Source organism: Barbatula barbatula (assembly GCF_947034865.1).
Source record: "Barbatula barbatula genome assembly, chromosome: 7".
Lineage (NCBI taxonomy): Eukaryota > Metazoa > Chordata > Actinopteri > Cypriniformes > Nemacheilidae > Barbatula > Barbatula barbatula.
This window is the reverse complement of record NC_136770.1, coordinates 19,558,954-19,586,318: the sequence shown is the minus strand read 5'-3', so window position 1 is coordinate 19,586,318 and position 27,365 is coordinate 19,558,954. Positions and strand designations below refer to the sequence as shown.

General features: G+C 37.8%; 1 protein-coding gene across 3 annotated transcripts in view; it reads right to left on the bottom strand.

Annotated features, from left to right (window-relative positions):
- The window catches only part of rad18 (RAD18 E3 ubiquitin protein ligase), a 35,067-nt gene that overhangs the window by 2,247 nt on the left and 5,455 nt on the right, over nt 1–27,365 (bottom strand). Inside the window, exons 6-11 of one of the 3 annotated variants that reach the window (XM_079459635.1) lie at nt 26,963–27,062; nt 25,471–25,652; nt 24,418–24,488; nt 23,406–23,466; nt 16,838–16,960; nt 14,450–14,585 (exon numbers count right to left, since the gene is read on the bottom strand). In XM_079459635.1, coding sequence (XP_079315761.1) covers nt 14,494–14,585; nt 16,838–16,960; nt 23,406–23,466; nt 24,418–24,488; nt 25,471–25,652; nt 26,963–27,062 — 629 coding nt within the window. In that variant the 3' untranslated portion in view covers nt 14,450–14,493. Of the gene's footprint in view, nt 1–14,361; nt 14,586–16,837; nt 16,961–23,405; nt 23,467–24,417; nt 24,489–25,470; nt 25,653–26,962; nt 27,063–27,365 lie in introns of those variants that run through there. The other 2 variants (XM_079459636.1, XM_079459637.1) reach the window with 2 other exon arrangements.

Below are 27,365 nucleotides of genomic sequence, written 5' to 3'. Positions count from 1 at the left end.
AAGCTATTTTTCACAATATCGGCTATTGGTCGATAGCTTAAAAACAGCCGATGATATCCTGTCAATCAAAAAAGAACAGGAAAATGCAATGATTTTGTGCTCTGTATGGGAAATAATAGGAAACATCACCATTTGGAGGTTAAACATTAATAGTCATTATATGAATGAAAAACATTCAGAAAGTTAAGAAATATAAATGTAATCTGTCACTAATAATCGGCTATATCGGTACGGGTGGAGAAATTTAGTATCAGTGCATCTCTAGTCTCTATAAAGCAAATTCTGAAGCACAAGTCTGTAACTGATTCATTAAAAGAACAAAGCAATACATACTTAAAGGGATCCAAGCCATATACAGACCACTTTAAAAGTTGTAAACACTGCTCCAGAGGCAAGAATGATGCACACACAGACAAATTGCACCAAATACTTAGATAAGACCAACCAAAGCGTGAGGTGAGAAAGTTATGGATGGGTGAGAATAATGTAGTCTCTCTCCTGTGATGTAGGAGGACTTCTGGATGTCGCGTGACAGAAAACGTTTGATAGATTCCCGGTTCCAGTTGAGCCGGCACTGCAAACACGGAGTCATTTAACATTCAAATGAAGAGGGGCTGTTAAATATCTACCCTTCCATAGTCAAATGACAAATAGTTCTAAGATCTACCTCATAGACAAACAATTTCAGCTATGGAAGAAGTCTAAATTAGTTTTTCAGCTTATGGTATTGGATGAGTTCATAGAATTACATCCACTGGGTGGTATAGTGGCATCAATGAAAAAGTTGGAAGACCATGCACAAGCTTGGAGCTGATGCTACTCGAATACAAACACACCGATGTCTTCAATGCTACATGCCCATCTTTTCAGTTTCTGCAAATAAATTAATTGTATAATAATTATGCAGAAGCTGAAGGCCTGTAGATAAACCCAGAAGAAACATTTCATCCGTATGCTTAATGAGAGAACAGAAGTCTGTCTTTTTCAATCCTGCTCATGAATCACTTAAAGCGTTCCAGGAACAGTGAGTGATATCGAACGCTGGCAAAGCGGCCAGTTCTAAAGGAAACGAACGGCATCGTGTGGGACACAAAGGCAGTCGCACGCCTTGATGAAGGTTTCACCAAAGGGAGATTGAATGGAGGGATTTTAATGTTTCATAAACATAATGACGAGAGCGTTCAGAGGCTGACGTGCTCTGGAAGTGCATAAAAATGTTCAACATTCCCGTGTCAGAACACAGGCTTAAGAAGCAGATATAAGATGTAACGTTATGCTTCAGAGAGAAAATTGAAACAGCTGAGAACTTCATGCCTTTTATTTCAGCTTCAAAGTTTTAGCGTCTTAAATGCTGAAAAAATGTTCTTTGGTTTAAAATCAAAGTACAGATAATGATTTCTGAATTATTATTTAAGCCTAAGCAGTCCACCCTCATGACCATGCAAAATGTCAAATAGCTTCGGATGACTGTTGATACAGTCAACAGTCATCCGACACGTGTTTTATAATATTAACAGTTCACACAATCCAAGTTTAAATGGACGTACAAGATTTCTGACAATCTGCATCTGAGGTATCTCATATTTTCTTCAGCTTAGTGTTTCCCATCATTTAGTCTTATTATAAAAATAAAAATAGGAAATACTTCTTCATGGTGAGGCCCCATGTGTGTAGACTGCATCTCATTCCAGCCACCAAAAATAAAGACATATATTCTTAAACTTTAAATCTGAATTAATCCCAAACATCCCTGAAACATTCATTCTTTTTGTTGGTGATACTATTTTTCTGATGTTTGATTGCCTAAAATGTATGATAAGTTTCTATATTTCATAAAAGCTGCAAATTCTGAGGCCCCCTTGTTACAATCTGGGCCCACCGGTTTGAGAACCACTGATCTTGATCATTTGGAGCAGATGTTAACATGTTGAACAACATAAATCAAATTATTTCCAAATCCAATTTGGCCCAAACCACAAACCCAAACCAAAGATGCTAATTTACCAATGCTTACATATGAACAATGCCAATAATGTAAACTGCCTCATTTAACTGAATATATGTCAAACATCATGTTTAGAAGAACTGACAGCCATTGCACTACTTTTCAAATTACTAACAGGATCTCTCAGCATAACTACAAAATGTGGCTTGAAGGCCATAAAGTACCATGACAAAGGTCTGTTTTTACTCTAAAACTAAACTCTGGATGTATTGATCCTTGTGAACGTTACTGGAATATCAATTTATCAAAGACACTGGCTTCAACATTTAAGAGCCTGAGCAGCTTCGCCAAGACACTTATCTCATCTTAACAACAGGTTTCCCGGGATTCTAACCCAAACTTAATGTCTGTCTGACACCTAGTTTTCCACAGTAGCTCTACAAACCCACTTTTGTGGATTTTACCGGTCATCCTCATGGCAGGCTTGAGGGGAACATGTCTATTTTGACTATAGTAGAAAAGGGACGGAATGAAAACAGCTACTGCCAGGGACTCTGCGCCTCCAGTGAGTGGCTCGTGGTGGGGGGCAATGCTTCATCAAAGAGGAGAGATGAAGACACATTGGGAGAAAGCCTTACGCTCTCCAGATGTGCTGGAAAGAGAGGGATACCAACTAGGCCGGGTAAACCTTAGACCCGTGTCTACGTTCAATGACGAATGCAAGGATGTTTGAGGAGCAAAGAGCTGTCAAGAAGTGAACCACATATTGAATATTCATGGAAAAGTAACATGGTGAGGTGAATGAAGTACGGGGTCTGGAATCATTGGCATATTGGCTATAGCATGAAAAAAGCCAATGAAACAAGTTGATTAACTGTGTAAAGTTTTATAATGCCGCTCCTGCAAAATGTAATGTAATTTAATGTTGGCCTGTTCAATGTAAATTGGATTAAATCTGTGTTTAATGAAAACTATTTATTGATGCAGCAATAAACTAGCTAGTATACATTAATGCAAGTGTGTCTGAACTTTGCTCATTTAAAACAGGATAAAAACAGTGATCTATTTTTTATGACAAAAGTCAGAAATAGGTGAGCAAGTAAAAAAACTGAATTGTTTGTTAAAATTGGTATCAGCCACAAAAATCCTTGACTTGAAGGGATGGCAGGGGGGATCCAGGAACTCCCATGAGGCATTAGGGACCCCCTAATGAGGCAAAACAGAAGACATAGGGCTCCCTCAGATATTGTTTTCAATATTAAGATTAGTTAAAAAACTAAACATTTTGCAGGGAAGATACAGTAAATATTGTAAATGAAAGTCTATTATGTATTTTTAGGTGACTATCGTGTCTCTTTAAAAATGTTAGTGATTGGTATGGTTTACTGCTTGTTAAGCGCTTCTCTTAAGGAAAAATGAATGCTCACTTGGACTCCGAAATAGAAAGTTTTATACTTATTTTGGTAGGGATTTTCTGTCTCTCCCCCTCTTTCTTTGTACTGCATTTATCCAATACCATGGTGTAACAAACTCAGAACACACATTTAATAAGGTTGTTGTTTCTTTATCTCCATTCCAAACGGTTACGTTTACGTCCGCAAGTGAAGTTTGTGGTTATTTGCACTGAATGGAAATAGACATTCAGAGAATATATTTATAATAGTTTTACAAAAATCAAAAACTAGTTTAAATACGTTTTAAGATTTTTGGTCCAGCCGGAAAAAAACCCACCTCAGGGTGGAGACCCACATAAGACATGATTCAATTTGAGAACTGCAATGGGTACACCACTGTGACAGGCGGATGGGTATTGCGATGAGTTTTTAACACTCAATAGGCGGGTTTGAGTGGTTGCTAGGAAAAAGCTTACTGGACCCACACAAAAAAGCACACAAACAATCTGAGATATGGTTCAGATCCATCCGAAATGAGATTTTATTAACCATTTGGTTTGAATGGTTCGTTCATATGATCAGTTCAAGATTTTTAGGAATCCTGCACACAGGGTTTCTCACACATTTTACAGTAGGTCTTGTGTTTTCAACTGAACACATCTGAAATGGAGCTGAGACAGAAGACCAATGAAATGACGATTACCAGACATGCATTATTTGCTTAGGTGATACATCAGTCGACCCGGAATGCTTTGTTTTATTTATGCACTTAGTTTTTCATTGAATAGGTAAAACACTGTGGAGTTTAAATACTGTGCTTACTGAGAGTACCACACGTAAAAGCATTCCTAAATTACCCGAAATAGTTATTCAGTGAAAATGCAAAGCACTTGTTGAACTTGATGAATGTTGAAATTCTCCAGCTGCTGTTTCTGTGTGGTTCTGTTCATCAGTAAGTAAGGACATTATCAGGCCATTACAGAACACTGTCGGTTGGAGAAATGCTGTTGCAAACAGTTTCTACCAAACATAATAAATGACTTGCATTCTGAACAACACATTTAAATACACTCACCTGCTTGGCATGTGTTTTGCTAAGCATGTGTTTGCATTTTACGTTTTTATAGGTTATTGTGCTGTAGTGACAGCCTACACCAGCAAATTTAGTCTATAAAAGCAGAACTTGTGACTCTTACATAAATACTCAATTTAAATCAATTTCTTTAGAGACAAATCTGTGGTTCCTCCTCGACAAAAACCTTTATATACATTCAGACTGTCTTAATATTAACAACTCAAACCTAACACTAGCGTTGTATTATCCAAAGCATGCTTACATACAAGAATGCTATTTAAAGCAGCTACGTCATTTCCCACAAATGCAAGCAGGGCATTTTGTGATATTTACAATACCTAACTTTATCACAAGTGACATTTCTAATATGCAGCAATGTCAAGGGATTAAACGGTGAGATTTAAGTGGAGATCGTCAAAAACGCACCAGTAAGATATAAAAGACACGCTCACAAATCCTCTAAAGGCTCAGCTCATTTGCACATGTTCACAGATACAAACAGAGCAGAGATATTGTAATTCTGCAAGCGTGCGCATGATAGAGGACACCAGCAATGATAACTCAACTCCACTGTGTGCGAGAGAAGCAAGGTCTTGACATTGCCATACCAGGTGCTCTAGACCTGGCTTTGCTTGAGAAATGATTATACAACCGGTCACTGCTGATGAAAAGCACGGAGGACAATAAGCCGCCGACCACCGTGGAGGAAGTACGGAAATTGTAAAGCAGAGGGCAGAGAAGGACGGGGGAGTGCGGTGACACAGGAGGAATTGGTTTCACAGGAGGAAGTGGGAAATGAGAAAAGAAAAAAACATGATAATGCTACATTTCAGAAAATAATTAAAAAGACTTCCACGCAGTCAAGGTTTCTGGCATCAAGTGGAGCATGCAGTCATGAGTACAAGAAAATAACTAGATTCTAAACGAAGCATGGACAGTATTAGGATGCAAAACTTGATGTGCAGAATTAATAATTATGATTTTGTGTGCCACTCACATCCATTCATACACATGTAAATGTAAGACAGCACTTGAACAAATCGTGCAAGGAATGTGTGTCCTCTGCTGCATTGTCATGTTTATGTTTGGTGAATCTGTATAGCAAGAACACAATAAACAAGCAGATGCAGCAAACCGCAAAACATGCAACGGACAAATCAAACATAATTTTCATTTGAGCAATTTTAATCAATACAAGACAGCTTTTCTTAAACTGCTGTTCCTAATGACAAGGAAGTTGAGGGTCCGGGTTCAGAATTGATATTCAAGGCAAAACTAAATTTCACTATATTTTTTCAAATTCAATATTCAACTGGATATCAGTGCATCTTAAAAACACCCAATTTAATTTACTAACTGAATGATTTCTTTTGCATTTCAGAAAATACTGGCATACAATGTCACATAAGACATGAGCTAACTTCTGTTAAAGATTGCATATCACAGGCAGTTTCTGCCAATCTCATATTTATCTCGAGTGCCTGTACAGTAGTATTGCATACGTTGTTCCTTCGAAGAGTATTTAGTTTGATCAAATTTATAAAAGAGAGATACAGCTGTGCGATTATTTCCGGAAAAACATAAGCTGCTAGAGGTGGGACTAGTGGGGAGAGTGGGATGGAACTACAGCACGAGCAAGCAACACATCATCTCATCAATCCCTTTGCGTTTTGTACATTATCGACGTACACGCCGATTGCCAACAAAACAACACAGGGATACAGAATGTATGTACACTGGGGGAGTGTATCAAGGACCGAAAAACTAAATCATATGTTCAACTCATTTTTTCATGTTAAGCATGAGATCATTTTTGTTTACCTACATTCATTTTAATTAAAGTTCTGTGTTTACATTTTTTTGTTATGTATATTAAAATTCTGTAGTATACTATAGTATCTAGGACTTTTACTGTGCTTAACTGTAGTAAATTCTATAGTGTTGTTAACCTTACTATATTATACTACAGTTTATCAATTTACTACAAGGGTACAACAGTTGTCATAGCAAATACTGACAAACACCTGACAAATTGTATCGCACACATGCTACACTAGTCAATGTATTCTTCACACAGACCATTTTTTCATAGGATGTGTGACATATGTCAAGCAGCACTATTTGGTTATTTTACACCACAAAACAAAATGTTAAACTGTACAGAAGGAGCAATTTATATGTGTTTGTCATAAGTTTTAATAACATTGTATTCATCAGGAAGCCATGACAAGACACGGCCAACCTCAGGTATGTGTAAACATACCGAGATCTAAAGCCACAAGGATTGGAATATTGCTTTCAGTTGGCAAACATCTCACAAATGCATCACCGTGGCAGAAGAGTTGCTAAGCCGTAAATCCCAAAGAGGTTTGTAACATCTAATGACAGTACACTCGATAGACTTGATTTAGTGAAGTCAGTGAATGAAGTCAAGCCGGTGTATAAACTGAAGAGTGTCTAAAGGGGTTATATCATGAGAAATTGTATTCTTGATCTTTAAAAAGGAGCATAATTTTATGATGTAATACGAAAACAGGAAGGAATGATTGAGGGGTACATGGAATAAAATGTATAATAATATAAGAACGCTTAAAACAATTACAATATATTTTTACAAAATATTTGTAAGCAATGATACTTTTTTAGAAGACATCAATGTTTAGTCTTTTAGGTACATAAAAATAGCATAAGAATAGACGGAATAAAAAATATGAAAACTGCTGAGTTACCAAGTAAGACAGCAAATAAACTGTGAAATATGATTCTCTTATGAGCACACAATTCCCAATCAGAATAAATAAAGCTTACAATTTTATACAACTCAAAACACAAACTTCCTCTATAACCTAAAGATCACAGAAAGGGTAAACTAGCATTTCCTGCCTATTCACATGATAAAAACACCACTGAACTTCAAGAGAGTGAAACTTCAAAACCTCATCCTACCTCCAGCATTCAGATTTTTGGGTTCTACAGCGGTTGCCTCACCTCAATGTCACGGTTCAACAAAACCACTAAAGCGACTTTGAGATGAATAATCAGCAAAAAAGCAGATGTAATAAACCTATAAGGCTGGCATTTCAAAGTTTCTTTATAGGGGTCATATGGCACGAATACGTGTTTTTCTGTGTCTATGGTGTGTTATAAGTTACCCTTGCATGTATTAAACATGTTAAATTGCAAAAATTTAAATGTCGTAGCTAAAGATGCATTTTATCTATAACCGAATGCTCACCCAGACCTGCCTGAAACGGCTCGTGAAACAACACCCCACAAATCTATGTCAGTTCGTTGTATGATTTGACTAAGACCACCATTGCTTACTTATGCAAGTAAGGTGGGCGTATATTTTAAGTAGGGATGCACCGATTTGATACTCTGGATCGCTGGAATTGTGGCCGATACGGGTCTTTTTTGCTGAATCGGGTCTGTTGCGTTACATGTGGGTGTAACTCTTAAGCTTCAAATAGGACCACCTATCAGGAAACCACCTTAAAAGTTTTCATGCACTGCATTCCCCATCATGTATTTCGATAGCTTTATGCGAGGAATAAACCAATATAGCATAATTAAGAAACTCTTAATGGTGCTGTCATCTCCATCCAGCATGCTTGTTCCAATGTTTTCCTTATTCTTCATAATCACTAGCATCGTTTCCCCTATCATTATCTTAGGGGGCGCCACAGCCCTCCCAACCCCTTAAAGGTCAAGTTAATTAAATGTTTTATTGTAGTGCCAGATCACAAGAGAAGTCATTTAAGGTTTACTTTCCTGTATAAAATGTCTATATCTTGTTCTCGTGTTAAACACAAAATAGCATTATGTTATTTATCTTATTTACATTGTGGCATGTCATTTCTGTTTCTACGTGGTCACCCCTTTAAAATTCTCCTCTGCTCTCCATATTGAGTTTGCCCCGATGACCGCACACACACAGACATGTGCGTGCACAAACACAGGTAAGCACACTCCCACTAGCGGACAGAAAGCGTGTCTGGGGAAATATGTCAAGTCAACCACCTGAAAAGCAGATAAAAATGGTTCACAGGGTGGTGAAAATGGCACAATCACTGTCCTGCAGTACAGAAAAGATGCACGCCCTGCCCCTGACAAGCAACAGTCCAGTTACCACAGGATGACCCTTTTTCACCCAGCTTAAACGTCTTTCCATCCGCAAGACATAATAAACCATTCAAATCACAGACTATTTCTGTAGTCTAAATTAAGTAAACGAAAATGCAGCAGTAGCCTAATAAAGTATTTTAGCTGTAATTCAGTTAACCGTTTGCAATATAGGTTTATTATACAGATTATAAACCATAACTTCTTGTATCTACATTTAGCATTAATGATATTAATAGCATTAATAATCAGAATGTTAAGAGCCTTTCATAATGAATCATGTTTTAATCAGAACGATTCTAAGTAACTTATCTAAGTACATTTTGTTGCAAGTAGTTTTTTTAAATATAAAAAACACTAGGACTTTGCTTCAGCACCAGAGCCTACAACACATTTTCTCAGTTACTAGGCCTTCTATGTTTCATACAGACTGTGGCTATCAGAATATAAAATAAACGGCGTGATAATACATCAGATTGATTGATTAAATATTATTTATTTTAAAAAGATTTGTCCGGATCCTCACCACAAAAAATATAGAGATAGACAGTAGTAAAATAGTAGTATTTTACTCAAGTATATTTGATAAGTATCTGTACTTTATGAGACTACATTGTAAAGCATTATATCTTAAGGCTAAATCTCCATTAAATTGTATAAATACATTTGTATCTGTTTTTACCTTTAATTCAGTAATTAATTCCAATAAAAAAAATCCTACTTTTTACTTTTAAAAGTAAAATACTTCAATAAAAGAAAGTCTTACATTTTAATGTACTTAAGGATTAAAAGGTTAAAAACAATATTTATGAAATGTAGTAAAAAGTATGATGTCCGGGTATCGGAATCAGATCGCCAAAGGAAAAAGTAGTATCGTCCATCCCTAAATTTAAAATACCTTTATCCTTTGATAAGAGGCCTGATATAAATCTCTACATAAAGCTTGGCTGAAGCGTTATGATCTCACATAATTCTCTAGAACAATCCTGCTGAAAATTATTAGGTCCTAATTGCAGCACCTATAATAATTATACGCAGCTGTTATGATATACCATCCAGAATCTAAAGATATTTAATATGTCAGTGATCCTGGGAACAGCCGGCTGATGTAGGATCACTGATATATTAAATATCTTTTAATATCTTTTACTCACTCAGGGACCAACCCAAATAAACATGGATGTATAAATAAAGCAGTCTCTACTCACATCACATTAACCTTTAAACACAGCTGATATACAGTCTGCAAACCTGCCACAAATCAAAGGCGAAAAAGCAGAGCATCAGAGCATGTGTACTGATTTGCATTACAACATGACTGCCAGAGATGGTCTGTAGCTTTATCTCGCACACACGGGGCTGTTATTTCTGTTGGCTAGGATAAAAAAAGATTTATGAGCGCCACCACATATCAATCTATTTTATTTATCAAAGACAGCCTCATGTTTATTCCGCTTCCATTAGGCCGACTCAAAAAGTTCAAGGAAAGACTACGGAACAAGTACATCTAAATTGAAAGAACATTTGTAACATTAAAGGCTTGGAAAGTATAAAGGAAAGAGTTGGTAGCACTAACCCTCTTTCTTACATTAAAGTTCAATAACTCCAGAAATTAGTTTTCAAAAACAAAGGAAAACTTGCACCTGCTTTCGAACACTTTTAGACAATTTTTTTGTATTTATTCTATTTAATAGCCAACTGTATTTACAAAACTTCAGCTAGTGCTTCCTCCCAAGGAAGAACTTTTCCATAGTTAAAACACTGAGTACATGCACTGTGTAGTAGCCTCATTAAATCGTAATTTAAATTTTCACGGCATGAGTTTGCTGTATCAGGATGCATAGCTCTAATTAACATATTGTGTACGATACAAAATCACAGTGCGTGGTTGGCAACAGCCATTTTAATAAGCATATGCAAACTAATCCCTCAAATATAAACATCACCCATGCGGATTAGCTCCTGGTATCAGTTCATTATACGGAGTCAAAATGCTCAGCATTTTCACAGCCCAACACCTCAGCCTGTAACAGATCAGATCTTATTTCTGATTCGTGTCCTTACTGCCAACATTGGTGCCTTAATCCATCACAAAAATTCCCCTTAACTTTCGAATTCATATTACTTTGATTTCCTGACTAACTTTCACAACCCCTTCCGACACTACCGAGACCATCCACAGACCATCTCAGACTAACCCTGTTAGGTGTGTGCTACGGGTACAGATTGATCTGGTTATCCATTTGAAATGGGTTTCTCATCATCACTCCGCTTGCTAAACAAGCCACCTACTTATAAATGACAAATGGTTACCATCTGCCACTGGGGCGTCTTACAAATTAATAAAAAAACAAATCAAATTATAGTGCCCTTGAGCCAAGCAGGACAGTCCACATGCATGCTGCAACCCCCTGAGGACATCATGACATTGAAAAAAACAAGGACAAAAAACAAAGACCCTCTTTTTGGATAAATTAATCTACATATATAATGTTAATAAACAATGTGCTCACACAAAGAATAAAGCACTGGGGGATGGAGCGTGTAAATTATTATTTTTTTCTAAGATTGCATCATTACAACTCAATTTCAATGTGACCCTTTACAAATGTTGATTTTTATATTTGAATGGTTGCAAGTTCCTTTAAGGTCAAGTTCATTGTTTCGCAATGTGAATGAAAACAACTTTTGGTGGATTTTAAATGGCGTTTGTATAGTCTTATGCATAATAAGGATACGGGCCACAGTGAACAACACCCAAAAGGCGACTTTATTGCCCACTGAAAACAGTGAACGTCTACGCTGAGTTTAGCAACAAATCCAATACACTAATGGAAATGCTCATGCATTAGGGCTTTTTGAAACTATGTAGCTGCAAAACTGTCCAAACTTTTAATGGCGTATATTCCATCATGTCCAAGTTTACTGTTATGATGATTAATACACAACATTTATTTTGCAACTGCGATAATGGCATCCTTCACAGCCGTCTAAAAAACATTTTGAAAAGCTGGTTTGATGCACAATGGCGTGACTATTTTTCATATTTTGGTAAAATGCATCAACACACACATTTGGAAGTGGACAAATGCCACATATTTCATTAAAGCTCTTGTAGTGCTGGTATTTAAGTGCAATGCTTTTATGCAGTCATAAACGGTGTATTTATGTATTTGCTACTACATGTGATTCCAAAGGATCACATACATAACACCTAAATATATGCATTTAGCAGAGCATGTTACATATGTACATATGAAGAGTTTGGTTCCAAAATGATTTTTTAATCAAAATTCATGCTTTTATTGTGTTTTATTGTGTTAGTAAGCTGTATTTTGTTTAGTTATTATGGCTTAAATCAGTGGTTCTCAAACTTTTTTGGTCATTCCCCACTTTAGACAAGGGGGAATTTTCAAGCCCCACCTGCCCCCATCGCCCCAACACAATGCTAATGAAATGCGCAACAAGCTTAACTAAAAAGTAGTATCAGAGTAACAAGTTGAGTCTAGAATACAAACTATATACATCAAATAACAGAAAGTTCTAAAATAAAGAAAAAAAAAGTGCAGCTGTGTCATACTAACTTTCATGAAATAAAAAAATAAAGAAAATAAAAGTGCAGCTGTGCACTACTAATTTCAAAAATAGAAAAGATATAAAAGTGCCATTTTGAAATCTGTAAAAAAACATTTAAATATGGCCGCGAAAGTTTGTTCTGTTACAATTAATATGCCGAATATCACGTTATTTTGGCACTTCGGTTCCAGGTTATATTTTTCTCGGGGTCTCATATCTAATGTTTTTCATATAGACTCCATGTAGACTAGTAATGATTACCCCTTAATGTTTCCATGGCGACGCGTCATATTTGTCACGTGACACACCGCAGCCACACCTTATGACGGATCGCCTTAATTTCCTTTTTTATTTCAAAATATTCACAAACTTGCTTACCACGTCATCAACTATCTGATTTTCCGATTCTCAAAAATGTGTAAGTGAGTGTTTGGTCATTTATAAATAATCTTGATCTATACGTCAGACGGGTGCCACCATGTTTCTTTGCGACGCAGTTCAGAGACTTTTGTCTGTCATCAGTTTCTCCCGAAATACATGCAAGAAATTGGCCGGTGAACTCCGAGAACTTTAACTCTTGTAAACTTTATAGTTACTTCCACTATGTCTGTCTGATGTGAATAACACACGTCGTCTAATTATATTTGAATAGATTTGTTATTGCTGCGTCCACAGACATGAGTGTGTATCTTACAAACTCCAAATGTATTGTTCTACTAGTGCGTATGTGTATTTAAATGGCTGAAACCTAAAATAAACATTATTAGGTTAAAAACACTGCATAGTTGTGATATATGACAGCGCTGAGCTCGTCCGTCTCTGGCTCAGCGCAAACCAACGCGCGAAAGCACAATTTGAATCTGGCAGTCACTGAACATTCTAAATCTCATATCTGGGACCGTATTCTCAGGGGAACGGAAATAATATCCCATATATGGGACCAAACCGGATACCGCACAAAGGTTAAAAATTTCTGTAGCGAGGTAGGTGGGACGAGAGCCGGGATTCGAGGCCGGTGCGTGAATGATAACGAGTGTCAGCTGTACGAGCACCGTACTATTGGGTTTCGGCACCAGTGTAACAAAGTTCCATGAAGGGAAGGAAGGAGGCGGGAACCGGCGAACATTTAACATCTTTAATCAAATCAAATAAACAAGGACGTAAAAGAACAAAACACAAACACTATTTCCGGGCCCGGTCCTCTCTCACTGACGCGGTGCGGTCGCTCGTCCACTTATGCTTCACAATCTCCTCCGTGATACCAGACCGGTGCGCGTACAGCTGACGCTCGTTATCATTCATGCACCGGCCTCGCCTACCTCACTACAATTTCATTTGTAACCATGAATACAGAATTCCGGAAGATTTGATCTCACGTTTCCATATAAGGCATAAAAAGGAACATTTCCTCCCATTTGGCGCGCCCCACCTGTCACGTCTCTATTCCCCACCAGTGAGGCACGCCCCACAGTTTGAGAAACGCTGGCTTAAATCAAAACAAACCAACTGCAGTTTGATTGATATCGATTGAAATGCAGAATAAAAAACGTGATTTAAGAAAACATTTTAAAACAGTGTTAACTCATTTTGGAACCAAACTCTTCATATGTAAATGTTCATAAAAAAAGCAAATCTAACTCAATGAGATGCTAAAAATAACCGAAAGGACACCGAGCACACTTTATCCTAGTGAGCAAAGCACCAAGGGCATCTCTACCATCTATACTACATATCAAAGTATAAAAACATGAGATAATGCCTTAAAGTTAACCTCCCAAACTAGACTACTTGGAGATGCAAAGACATACAGCATATGGTGTGAACTACAAAGTACAGCAAAAAAGCAGGGAAATCAATAATTATGATGAATGTAGACCGTTTTTACTCACTATATCACACCATACTGAAGAATTCATTAGCAAACCCATGATGTCAATACATTTTGCAGAAAAAGTCTGTGTACCTGTTTTTGTATTACATTTATTTTGTATAACAGCAGACTGCTCAGAACAGTAAAAGCATATGAATTGCATTCCTTATTTCCAAAAATATCTTCTAAAAGACTCTAATGAAATAGCTGAGAAAGCCTAAGATCTGAAGCATAATCATTGCTACTTTACATCAGTGTCTTTTAGCACTTTTGTTAATCAGTATTTCAAACCAATAAGGCACTTGAGTCTGTGCTACATCCGGATAATAGTCATGATGTAAGTGTGTGGTCGAGTACAGCATGCCGCAACATTCTGTTAAAAAGCCTTGAATACCAAAATCCTGATCCACCGCTAAATTCAGTCGAAATGCTAGGAGGAAAAATGGTTTGGTTTCAAAAGATGGTACCTGCTGAGTGGCGCGTCTCTGATTGCGGGGCTTGGTGATCTTGATCACAGTTCCATCACCTCATTCTTCACTTCACTCTTCACCTTTTGCACCGTGGAAGCATGAGGCTGGAGTGTGTTTTGAATGCTATGTGCAGCTGTTACAAAGACATGGAGAAACAAAAAAAGCCTCTTGTTATCTGACGGAATACTCAAAAAAAGTCTATCACATTTGAACAAATAAAACGATTTCGCTACACAATAACAAACCAGCCATTGACAGAAACCTTATTTTAAACCTTGGATGCATCTAGAATATGCTCTACAATTGAACTGGCAACTCTAAAATCAATTGGAACTAAACTGACTGATAAAGAGATATCAGGCCAGGCAGCTAAGCCATTTATTTCTGCAAATTGCCTATTGACTCTTAAATCCACCTATAAAAGCATTGAGGTTCAGGCACTAACTAGCAAGGGGCAGACGGTTTATCATCAGTGCAGTCTATTGTCAAGGCCTTTGAGGGCTAATGCTGTGAATGGGTATATTAAATGCTGCCCAAAGCTATTGTTACAACTAGGGATGGGGACTATATTTCATTTCGAGCACTGATAGAACTACGACAAGATTGTGTAAACAACGGAAACAACACCGTTAGATTAATAAAAATTCACTAATGTTTTAAAAAAAATGAATTTTCGATCCCAGGGGATTGCAGATACCTATGAAAAGTGTATAGGATAATGCTATGCGAGTTGCTTTTGTATAAAAGCGTCTGCCAAATGCATAAATGTAAATACAGTAAACATTTAAAAAAATATCAGCATGAGGTAAGGCATCATCTCTGCCTGGTCGCATGTCTGTGTGTCAGTGTCTGGTAGCGAAGAATCTTATGTTTGTCTGACTTGTCTGTCTGGTAGTAGTGGTCTCACCTGACCGAATACATACGTATAAATTCACTGGTGCGGAGCTGGAGAGCGTTTTTAAACCATTCTTATAGAGCAGAGCAAAGCTTACATGGAAATAGATTGAAAACGCTCGCTGCTTCTGCTACGCGAAGGGTGCGAATACAATATTTGATATTTGAATGTTTTGTATGCAGTTTGGTTTATCAAAGGGAAACAAGGCATCGATGCGTAGTTTCAATAAGCGCTTCTGTACTCCGTACGTGACTCTGGACCGCAAACTCTTGCAACGCTTACAATCAGATCTCTGGATACCACTCAAGTACTCGTGCACTAGTGTAACAAAGCTAACTATATGTATGACTATAGTTCCAATATAATAGTATTTATTAACATCAAGTTATTTAGGTTTATGTTAAAGCCACAATCTGTAACTTAATTTAGTTTAAAAGGCACAGCCAAAAAATATTAATTAATTATTTAACCTCAAGTTGTTCCAAATTTGTTCCAGATTCCCATCTTGTTTTCCTAAATTCTTCATATTATCTTTCGTGTTCAACAGAACAAAACATTTACAATCATTCTTTCTACCATGGTAGTCAATAGTTCCCCTAGAATCTCAGTTGCTAGCAATCTTTTCCAAATACAGTATCTTCCTTTGTGTTCAACAAAACAAAGAAATGTATACAGGTTTGGAACAACTCGGGGGTGAGTAAATGATGACAGAATTTTGGGTTGAACTATCCCTTTAAGCAAATACATTCAAACGTCTGCATCCAAGGCTGCTTCTCCTTGCCTCAATTAATAAATGACAAGCTTATAATAATGATTTACACCTTGAGCTGTCAGTGGGGTTTTGCAGGAAATATCAGTTAATATCATCTGACTTCAACCTATATAAAGAGTTAATGTATATTTTGGATTAAAATCCATTAATAACTTGTGGAAATGTATAAATTCATCCCTTTAAAATTCATCCCTTTAATGTAATTACATTATTTACACTTTTTTTCTCTTTTCTGTATATTATTTGTCCAGCAAAGCTTCTTTGAAACAATGCAACATGTTAAAAAGCGTTAAATAAATAAACATGAATTGAATTACGAAAGCATATAAAATATTCTCTCAAACATTGTATGACAATATATATTAAGTGCATGTTGTTTATAAGTACGTCTCTGTACTTACCCAAATGAAAAGAGGTTCTAATGTAACACATCGCTCACATTAGAAAACTAATACAATAAAATGTGCTTTCATTTCAAATCAAGAGAGACTAAATGGATCTTAATAATACAATACATCTAAGAATCGTTTCTAGCTTAAAGAGAGTGGAATATATGGCATCACTCAAAAGCAATTTATTGAAGTTTATTCAAATTTGCAGGTTAATTACCGACTGATGATCAGTTAAGCATAATAATCCACACAGACAGGTTGTAGGGAAAGAGAGTCTATTTGGTAAACATGCTCAAGCTAATCTGTAAAGAAAATATAGATGATACCTTCTGAGACCGTCTCATCAGCTGACTTCCCATCTTCCTGTTTGATCGGTGTCTTCTTTGACGTCTCCAGACGACCTCTGACCTGGGCAATTAAACGGGAAAATTCACAACTGTGCTGCTTCCCTAGGAGAATAAAAATGAGAGAATTTGTGTTACATACACACAAAACTATTGCTCACAGTGCAGAGATTTTACTCGCATCATCCAAACTTTTTACTAAACAACAGTCTCAAAGCCACTGACATATGGTGGACCATGAACCTGAGATTAAACGTAGTGGCCAAAACCAACAGAAGCAGATGGAGGGTCCGTCCTAAGGCGCTTAATTTAAGATCACTTCTGTCAAAGGCCCAGTTCAAATAATGGTCACTAAAGAGGTTCCAGGAGATAAGATCTAGAGATATCCAACACAGATCAGCATCAGAACAGCACGATGCTTTCAAACAACAACACAAGACCATTACATTCATCTGTGTCTGATTTTGATACACCACATGGAGGACTGTTTCCTTTCTCAGCAGATTTGACATGACTGAATAGGCCTAGATGTCAAATCCATTATGGTTAGCAGGACCGATTTAACATAAAAGTAATCTACTGTTAAGTTGACTGCAACACAAATTTTGGCAATGGAAAGTCAACTGATATGGGACGTACAAATCCATCTTTGTTTTTGGTCAAACAGATGCACACAAAATTTAATTAGGTCTTCAAAGCATTCTGACATCTATTGTGAAAACTGCTGAAAGCCCATTTTGCAAAGGCCATTAAAATAATTTCTCAAACCACTGCAGCATTTACAGACTTTCTAGTTAGGGAAATTTAATGAAATATGAAAAAATGTTCACAGTTGTTTTTTTCTTAATTTGTTACCACACATTGCATTTACATTATTTAATATGAACTGCTCAATTTATGGTAACTTGGTTCTCAGAATTAAAAAACACGGCGGTCTGCGAGTTCAAGGAGACAAAACAAACTCACTTTCTTCTGCACAAGAAACTCAATTATATATTTCAGAATGTCTCCGCGGTTTAATGCTCTTCATTAGGGTTTGAGCCCGTAGGGCTAGAAACCTATTGTATTTGTCTGTTTTATTCTTCTTCTTCTTTGTCATTATTCTGCCCTAAAACTGAATGGGCAGCCTAAACCGTAAGGCCGACAGAGCTGAGATTCGGTCAGATGGTAGTAGTCTTGCTCGCTACTCAGATACTCGGAGCCAGCCATGTCGGACCATAGGGGGCGTTACAGCGATGCTGAGCGCGTGTTTGTGTGACCATTACAGGGTCCTTTATTATATTCAAGTGAACGGTGAACCTGAAAGCTCGCTACTCCTTAACAAATAATCCACAGGAACACAGTGTTAGACATATAATGCATTAAACATTGCTCCATATTTACACATCTATAAATATAGAACATGTCTGGCTGGTTGTTTGCTAAACATAACACACCTTTATTATGTACACCAGTTTAATATCACGTAAACCCAAATTGCTACTCGGCCAGTCACATGGCAGCAACTCAATGCATTTAGACGGGGTCATTTCTTAAATGGATGTGACCAAATGAACCTGAAAATATGATTGCCCTCAAGTGTACTATATGTGCATATGTGTGTAATCATGCGTAGTGTCTATGAACCGTTGCTGACTGTATCTATAATTTTTCAGGCGTTGGGTGTATCGTCCACTTGGGTGTTTTAGGATTTGAGTCCTCGGCCTACTTGATGAAGGCAAAGCTGCTTTAGATGCCTTAAAAGTGCTCAAACCCGCTAAATGCTGCTTGTAGCTTTAATTATCTATTGTATTTTCCTTAAGGATTTAAACGTCCGGGTTCAGAACAACAAACAATAATTTTTGGGCGGACTGTTCCTTTAAGTCATTTTGTGTCATGCTCAGGACAACCAAGGAATAAAAACAGACCCTTTCCTTCAAAAAAGGGCAAGGCCAATTACTGCAGAAGAAAAGTAGGATCATGTTTGACAAGCTCCAGGTACTCGATACAGCCTATAGAGCTCCGCAGTTGGCTCCTAACACAACCCCATCATGTCTGACCACCACCCATGGCTTCAATGGAAGGCAATTTTCTTTTTTGGGGGAATGTTTAACCTGCAAGATCAAGTGATATAGCTATGCGGGCTACCTACAAACAAGGACAGCTAGAGTCGATTACGTTAGCCAACAACACAATTGACTTACCCTTCCAATGACGTTAAAGCAGGTTAAGGCCATCCGACTCCAAAGTTCAATATCGATTACAAAATTCACACAATTTTTACCACTTCAGGCTTTTAAAAAGTCTCTGATGTAGGACGATGAAAAGTTGATGAGGTAGGAGTTTATTAGGATCCTGCAGTTCAGGAAATGTATCCGTTTCTTTATTGATACGCGTTAAAAGCATCACAGGGCATTATAAGGATAAGTTATGTTTAATATATTAAGTTTTGTTATGCACGGTTGTATGTATTTTTAATTAAAGTGCGCAGTGAACTCTGTTGCCTTGAAACTCATGGTGGCGCAATTCATTTCATATTCACTCCTGTCTGTCCTTGCTTGCCACGATGGCGGTGTAAACAGAAAAGGTCACATGACTGCCGGAACTCTAGAGAGACACTTATGAGTTTAGTGTTTGTCTAATCATAGTGTGCATCTAAAACAAACCCCAACAGGGAATGCATTGCAGTAGAATGAATCACAGAATGATGCATACATAACAATACTACAGTACAGTCTACATAATCTTAATCTGCAAAATTACTTAACAGAATAAACCTTTGCATTTGTATAATGCAGCCGTGTCAAAATTCAGATGGGTAAAAATGTATAAATAATGCCGTTATACCTCTTCCTTTTAAAGAATGAAAGTCAATTTCAAAGAGCTTTGTAGGTTCCTATAGACAGTTTAAAAGCAACATAAACATATGTTCGAGACACCAAGCATGTGGAGGAACCTCTCCGTTTCAGCCAGTACTGAAGCAGGCGCATGCGAAGGATGCCTAACTGCATTACTGGAGACACGGAGGCCATGAGATCCAGCATCTTCTGAAATGCCTTGAGGGGGCGTGAAGTCCACAATTTGAAAGATGCCGCGACCTGCCGAATAGCCAGTGCACGTTCTGGCGCAATTTTGGTACTCAAACGGGTCAAATCGAAAACCAGCCCAGGAACAAAACCCACGTGGCTTGGAGACAGAGTGCTCTTCTGGCGAAGACCAGTCTAACCCTAGCTCCTCCACAGCTTCAGTAAGGACCCGAAACAGTCTACACCAGGCTTGAACTCGCTGTGCTCCGCAGATGGCAGGGGCGGGGTCAAACACTGATGCTGTCATCTTCGAATTCACTTCTGCCAAACGAGACCATATCGCTGGCAGCGGCCAAGGGACGAACATGCAAAATCTCTCTGAGTGGAGAAGGAGAGGCACACAATGGCGGCGTGAGCCCGCTCTTCCCCGAGCGCTCAGATCCTCTACCCTGCTGCTTTTCCCTCACAGGGTCTTGTGAGGAAAAACAAAGGCACAAGGGGCGGATTCACTCTCTGAAAAGAAAGCTATCCGCAAGCACAGAGAGGACATTCTGTCTCTTTTAGTGTGCGTCCTCAGCGTGGGATAACCCTAAGCATGAGACTCACTCGCTGTGACCATCAGCGCTGTGTAGGAAGATCCCACATGAGTGACAGGGACGGCGGGGCACTTGCAACAACGCAGTCGAATATTTGGTCTTTTAGAGCTTTATGGTACAGAACCCAGCCCCTACCCGAGATTGTTTAAACTGACCTGACCCAGTACCATTGTACCATTTTAAGCCCGAAGTGCATTTAACAGCAGGCTTTGTTGAAATGTGCTGCAAAGTTTATGCGTTATGTTTGTGTGTGCTTTCTCTCGTGTTTTTTGTGGTCACAACGCAGCAAATACGCAAGCACACCTCACGGCACACAAACTTGTTTTTATATAGCCTATTTTTTTAACAAACCTGAACCCTACCCGAACCCGAGGGGTTTCATTAACCAGACCCGATGCCCGCTAGTTTTTCTGGCCCGGCACGGGTTGCAGACCTATACTTTACGCATGGCGGCAGGGAAGGTAAAAACGGTCCAATTCACTGCAAAGGCTTTTCAACGGTGGAGCTATCAGAGTTTGGCGGACTCAAACGCCATAGGTCCATGCAGCTTCGCAGCCATTGGTTCAAAGTTTTACTTTGCACGAACCAATGGCCATGCAGTATTCACTCCGTTATTAAAAAGCTTCAATCATCAGAGAAAAAGGAGTGTTCCACATAGCGTCCTGCTAAGCAGGACAAGTGAAGTATTGAATGGGAACAATTGTTACTTGGCTAAACTTAAAAGGCAGTTTCACAGCCCATTCAACAAATTGTTTGTATTTGTCTACAATAAAGTATTCATATAAATTAATAAACATGTAAATAAATATAAAGTTATATTATTAGCCACTAGCCAGACCAGAAGCCAACTCCAGGTCAGGCATGTGTCCAATAACACAATCTATAAGCATACTACACATATACAGTAAATTATGAGTTGTAGTTTTTTGTGTGCACAACGTTTTAAGCCTGTTATGGGCATCTTTTCCTAATATTAAAAAGAAAAATAAATAAATATGCGAACACTATATTTGCATTTCCAAAAAGATTTTCAGTACAATGCCTCCGCCTTTAAACAGAACTGTAAGCTTATAAAATAATCACTTGAGCTGACGGGTATGTTTCAAAGCTAGAGGCAAAACTTATTGCAGTCTAAACATTTTTTACACTCAAGATGATTTCTGGTTTTCTGTCATTTAAGAACCTGCTGCAAAACTCCATTCCAAGATATTTGGGTGTGTGTGTCATTTCCCTATTCATGCCCACCTCTGTGAGGTCAGTGACACATAAAGCCCTTTTGATGATTAATCAAGAGTTTATCTCTACATTGTGCTATTTATAGAGCCCTTTTGCGCTGCACATCAATATTTAAACACCCCGTCTCAGACATCATAGTCTGACTGCCCTAACCACACACCAGCTTTTATCTTTTCTTGTTTGATCGATTCAACATGACGAATATCACCCACGTTCTCTGGCTCGACATCATGCCTATGCACCATCAACGGCTTTGTTTCTTGTGTTGCCCCGCTGATACACAGTCAGATTTACAGCAAGTTGGTTTTCATTTTTGTGGAGACGCAAGAAGAACCACCGGCTCAAACCAGTTCGCAAGCAGAAATGCAGAGTTAACAAAGGGTAGAAACAAGAAACCTTATTTAGGCTTTCTGAAGACATAAATGAGGATAAACATCCATAAACAAAAACAATTTGGGTTGGCAACAATCAAGGACCAACCCTACTAGATGAAAGACTCCAATTTACAAAATTTCCAGAGTTCATGTTAAAGCAAAACAAGCACACACAACAGACGGGCATGCAAACAAGACAGCCTCATCATTTGTACCTTCACAGTGTTATCCTTGAACAGGGATCATCAACGGGGCACTGCAGCACCCTAGAGACCCTCAGAACCGCAGGTGGTCTGGCAGTTATTGTTTGATCTTGAACTATGCACTGAGGGGTCCTTGGAAGACCCCAGTCATTGAAGACTGCATAAAAGCAAATCATCTTTGCAGTATAGTTTAACAAACAGCGGATGGCATGTCTTTAAGGCACAATCCCTTTGGTCTGATGTTTTGGTGTAAGCATTCTAAATAGGGTCACTAAGCTGGACTGGAACATTTAATGAGGTAAGATCGATCTCGAGAACATGTTGCTCTTGCTTTATTGATCACCATCCTCCCCCCAAAACCCTTTGAGGGATCTTCCTCGCTTACACTCTCTCTCACACATACACTCACAATTATCTCATAAGCTCTTTACTGAACTGGGGGCTGGGTGTTTGCTAAAAAACTGCTTGCTTGAGATGTACCGAGCGTTGCTGAAGTGAGATAACACATACCAAAATCGTCAAGAGACCGGAACTGAAGCGAGCAGATTCATTCAAGCCTCTGCATAATCTATGCACTAAAATGTTTTGTAGAGTCAAAGTCCTAAACGCACCCAAGCAAGATAATCTGATTGATGGGGTGAATGGAATGTGCAAGAGCAGTCAGGACACATTTCACAATTACATTTTTCAAAAATTAATAACCATTAACACTAATTAGGTTACGTTGAATCAAGGTGCCAAACTAGGACTGTAATGTGAATTTAAATTTCAGGAAGTCAAATGACTTCATTTAATACTATTTCTTTGCAAATGTATTATTTATGAGTTCATTGATAAAATTTAACCATGTGGCATGTCTGAAGCTTCATCCAACACTTCAATTGCAGAAACATTCACAGAATACTATGTGCGGTCAACTTTGAGGTACAAGTGTGAAGTGAATTTAATTCGGTATATGGTTATGTATCAAGCGGACACTTTTATTTTGTAACACTGAGGGCAAGCAGAAAAATTACTTTGACCCGGTTGACATCACTTGAATAATTTTCCATTAGTGAAGAAACGTGAAGCACGTCCTGTAATCTGACAGAGGCTTATTCCATTTTCAATGTCAATATTTAGAAGCGATAACTTACGGTACACTGAGTGTAACTCCTCAATTTCTTCGGCTGTTTGATTTTTTCTTGTGACTATTGCCTGTCAAACACAAAACGTGGTGAAAAAAAAAAGTTACATGAAAAAGGCACATGAACACTTTAACGCAATTGGAACGATTGTTTAAAGGGGTGTAATGATTCACTCAGCTCACGATATATTTTTCCCAAAATGAGTGACAATGACAATTTAGAAATGAACTCCTGTGCCCTTTCATTATTTCGCAAATGCTTTCTTAGTAAAATAAAAATACCAAGTTTGCAGTAAACACAGCAGCCCCTGCTGTTCACAACATGTATCGCCTATTCATTTAACATCTCAACCGACTTTCAATCGTCACATATAACATTAGATTTTCAACCGGCTCAAGGTGAATCGTTACATCCCTAATTGTTTCATAGTTTATTATGTGAGGGATAATGTACAGGCAGCCGGTTGTTATCGCAGAAATAAGCCCGACAGTATGATCAGGACCCGACGACAGTGTGATCAGGTGGAGCCGAGGGTCTTGTATCACACTGAAGGGCTTATTTTGTGATAACAGCCGGCTGCTTGTACATTACCCCGGTTATTACACGGCTACTTGCCACATGACAAAAATCTGCACATGAAATGTGAATTTGAAATATTTTACTAGCTCATTTTTATGCAGACCTTCGGTAAGGAAAAGCCCTCTACTTTCGGTTTTAAGGTAGAAACTACATTCAAATGTCACAAACAGGCAACTTGGTTAAATCACTTGAAAATAGAATGTCATATTTAGGCATGGGCCGAATATCGGTTTCAAGGTATAAGGGTCTTAAAAGAGTTAAGGTTTCAAAAGCACTAAAATTTTCTGTGATACCGTTTCTAAGGTATGAGCTGTGTTTACAGAATTTTTTTTAATTATCCATTTCAAAGTTTGAGGTTTATGTCTAATATATATATATATATATATATATATATATATATATCACAAAAAAAATATAATAAAATTTATAGTACTGTACATACAGGTTTCCTCTTGCTGTCCAGTTGATTCCTTAACCTCTCGTTGCTTTCAATTTCTTTGGCAATATCTTCAGCTGTTAGCAGGAGAAAACGCAAAAACTTAAACCATAAACTACAACAAGTGAGGTTTGTTGTAGAAGTTCTTTGCACATACAGTCCGAAATGTTCATATGCGTTTTTCGTATTTGGTGCTTGTTTGCACGGTGTCTCTGAATTGACAAAACACCTGTCAAAATGCTTTGCTACAGAAGCAAAAAACGATGAAAATCAAACCCAGTCCGAATTCTTTTATAACTGACCAAAATATCGGAGGCAGTGTGTAAATGTGTTTGACACACCATGAGGTCATAATTTTTTTTTTTAAAGTGCTGTAATTTCGGAAGCAAACAATTTGGGACTCAATGTGCAATGGCCTTGTTAAAAGCAAATTAAATTTGAACATGAATCATGGACGGTTTATTATGTTGATTTTTCTATTTCCTGTGCTGTTTGTTGCGCTGACGATACAAACTTGCAAAGAAAGCTGCGTTTAATTATGTTTAAGATTTTAACAATTTTCACAAGAGGTCTTCATAACACTGCTGTACTGTATAGGACAAAAAGCTCACACAGTATGGGAAAAATAAAAACATATACACTTGAGCTGTCCAGCTAGAAAAAAAGAAGCACAAAAGAAAAACAGAGGATGTGCTGTGAAAGCTTTGACAGCTCACTGAAAAGACATACAATACGTTCTAAAAGGGTCAGTATGAAAGAAAACAGTAACTCAAAGAAAACTAGTGGGTTGGGGTGATGGAGAAGGTGATACTGTATTTTTTCAACCAGCCCTGTCATCTTTCTGGCAGGGTCGTCCTTAGGCCGACAAATTCTAAGGACATAAACCATACCTGATTCCCTTTCACTAACAATACAATCTGTTTTTCACCTGTTACTGTAACTTATCATAAGAAAACCTGTCATTAGAGGTGAATTTACTGACACGCTTGAACGTTTGCAAATAAATCATCCTCCGACTAGCTTATTTGCTCACACATTTACTGATCTCGAAATTTATACCTGATTTGGGGTTAAGCGAGTCACACTGGGCATTATAGATTTGGATGAAGTCCTGGTGCCGTCGAACAAGCTGGTCCCTGTTGCCCTGTGTGGATAGGTGGCACTCCTTCAGCATCTTCTTCAGTTTAGGAACACTGATCAGAGTGTACACAAGCTTGGGCATCGCTTTTCGCCTTCCGCCACTGAAATACCACATATACAAAGTGTACATGGTCACTTACAGGAAAAAACTATGCATGTTAATGAGGAAAATGACAATCATAATATACTGTACAATTTGACATGCACAAACTTGGCCAGAGAGCAAATCACGTTTCAAACAGGTGTAAATTTGAGTAATCAAAATTCAATCCAGCCTTTCCATAAATTAATATATGACTGATTAATCTACAGTCAACGAACGTATATAATACAATTAAGTGTTCATTCCCAGTTCCCAGTTCCCTAAAACATGACGTGGAGTGTTTTGTGGACTACACATTTTACGGTCATATCACAGATTTTCAATTAGATTCAATTGGCTGTGAATTGGTCATTCCGGAACACTAATTTCCCCGGCTAGATTTATATGTGGAAGCAGGTTTCCCCCAGGGATTTGCATGTATTTGGCTCAATCCATATGCTTGTGATGCCAAAAAGCTTTCCAGCTCATGCTGCTGAAAAAAAAGACACCTGAAGAAATCGAAAGTTGATGGCAGAGGTTGTGTTATCTTCTGCTCGGCTTTATTTAGTCATGTGCTTTCAGGCACTGCTGGTGAAACATCAGGACCAAAAAAATCTGTTTTGTTAAATATTATAATTGTACAAAAATATTTAATTGTATATATTACTACAATGTGGAAAGCAATGATAGGAGAAATTAAGTAGATGTTCAAACACATGACATGTTCATCTTCAGCAAGTACTTCAATGTGTCAAACAGGACTGCAACATCATTTTGTTGAGGAATATGCTTGTTACAGATGGTATGTGAATTAGCCTTTAAGATGACTATGGAGTGGACACAAGACTCCACGGTATTTCAAGAAATGTACTCAGATATCCAGCTGCGGGGAACGTTAATAAATAAATGAACAAGATTTTACCGTAAGCCATCTATTGCAAAAACCAATTTGACTATTTTATTACACAAAACAAAAACACTGTCAGGATGGGTTTAAAGCAACAGTTCACCCCCCCCCCCAAAAAAAACCCTGTTATTTACTCATATCTACATCCTTTGATTATTGCTCTGTTTTACCATTAAGGAGTCCAGGAAATGAAATTCCCATCATTCCGTCTCAAACTCAAATGTCAGCCCCTCACTTAAGCTGTAATCTATATTTAATAAGGATTAAAAACTGCATCTTTCAACTACAAGTACTCCTCAAGTACTTTTGAGAGGCCCCAATTATTCATCAACAAACTAATTAAAAAGATCTCCATTTAGCAAGCATCCAGCATAGATGCATGCAATCGAAAAAAGCACTCCTACGGGAGTCATTCTCCATACCTTCTCAATCCTTCCTTCTTAATATCTCGACTCAAGCACATGTCTAGATGTTTGTTAATGTGTTGTTGGGACACACCCACTCCACAGACAGGACATTCCACTGAAACACAAAATATTCAAAATGATTTAGAGCTTTCATAATTTAATGAAATAGTCAAAAAAATTAAAACAGCACGGCTTCTTAATTCTCAATTTATAGTCACTTTGGATAAAAGTGTCTGCTATAACAAGAGCAAAAGAATCAGAACAATAATGTAAATTATGTAAATATGTTTTATTTACTATACAACATTATGTTTAGCCAACATTTGGCAATAACATGCCTATTTAGACAAAACTGAAAACTATGTTAGAGAACTGTCAAATTTAACCTTAAATGAAAACTTGCATATCGCAATCCAAT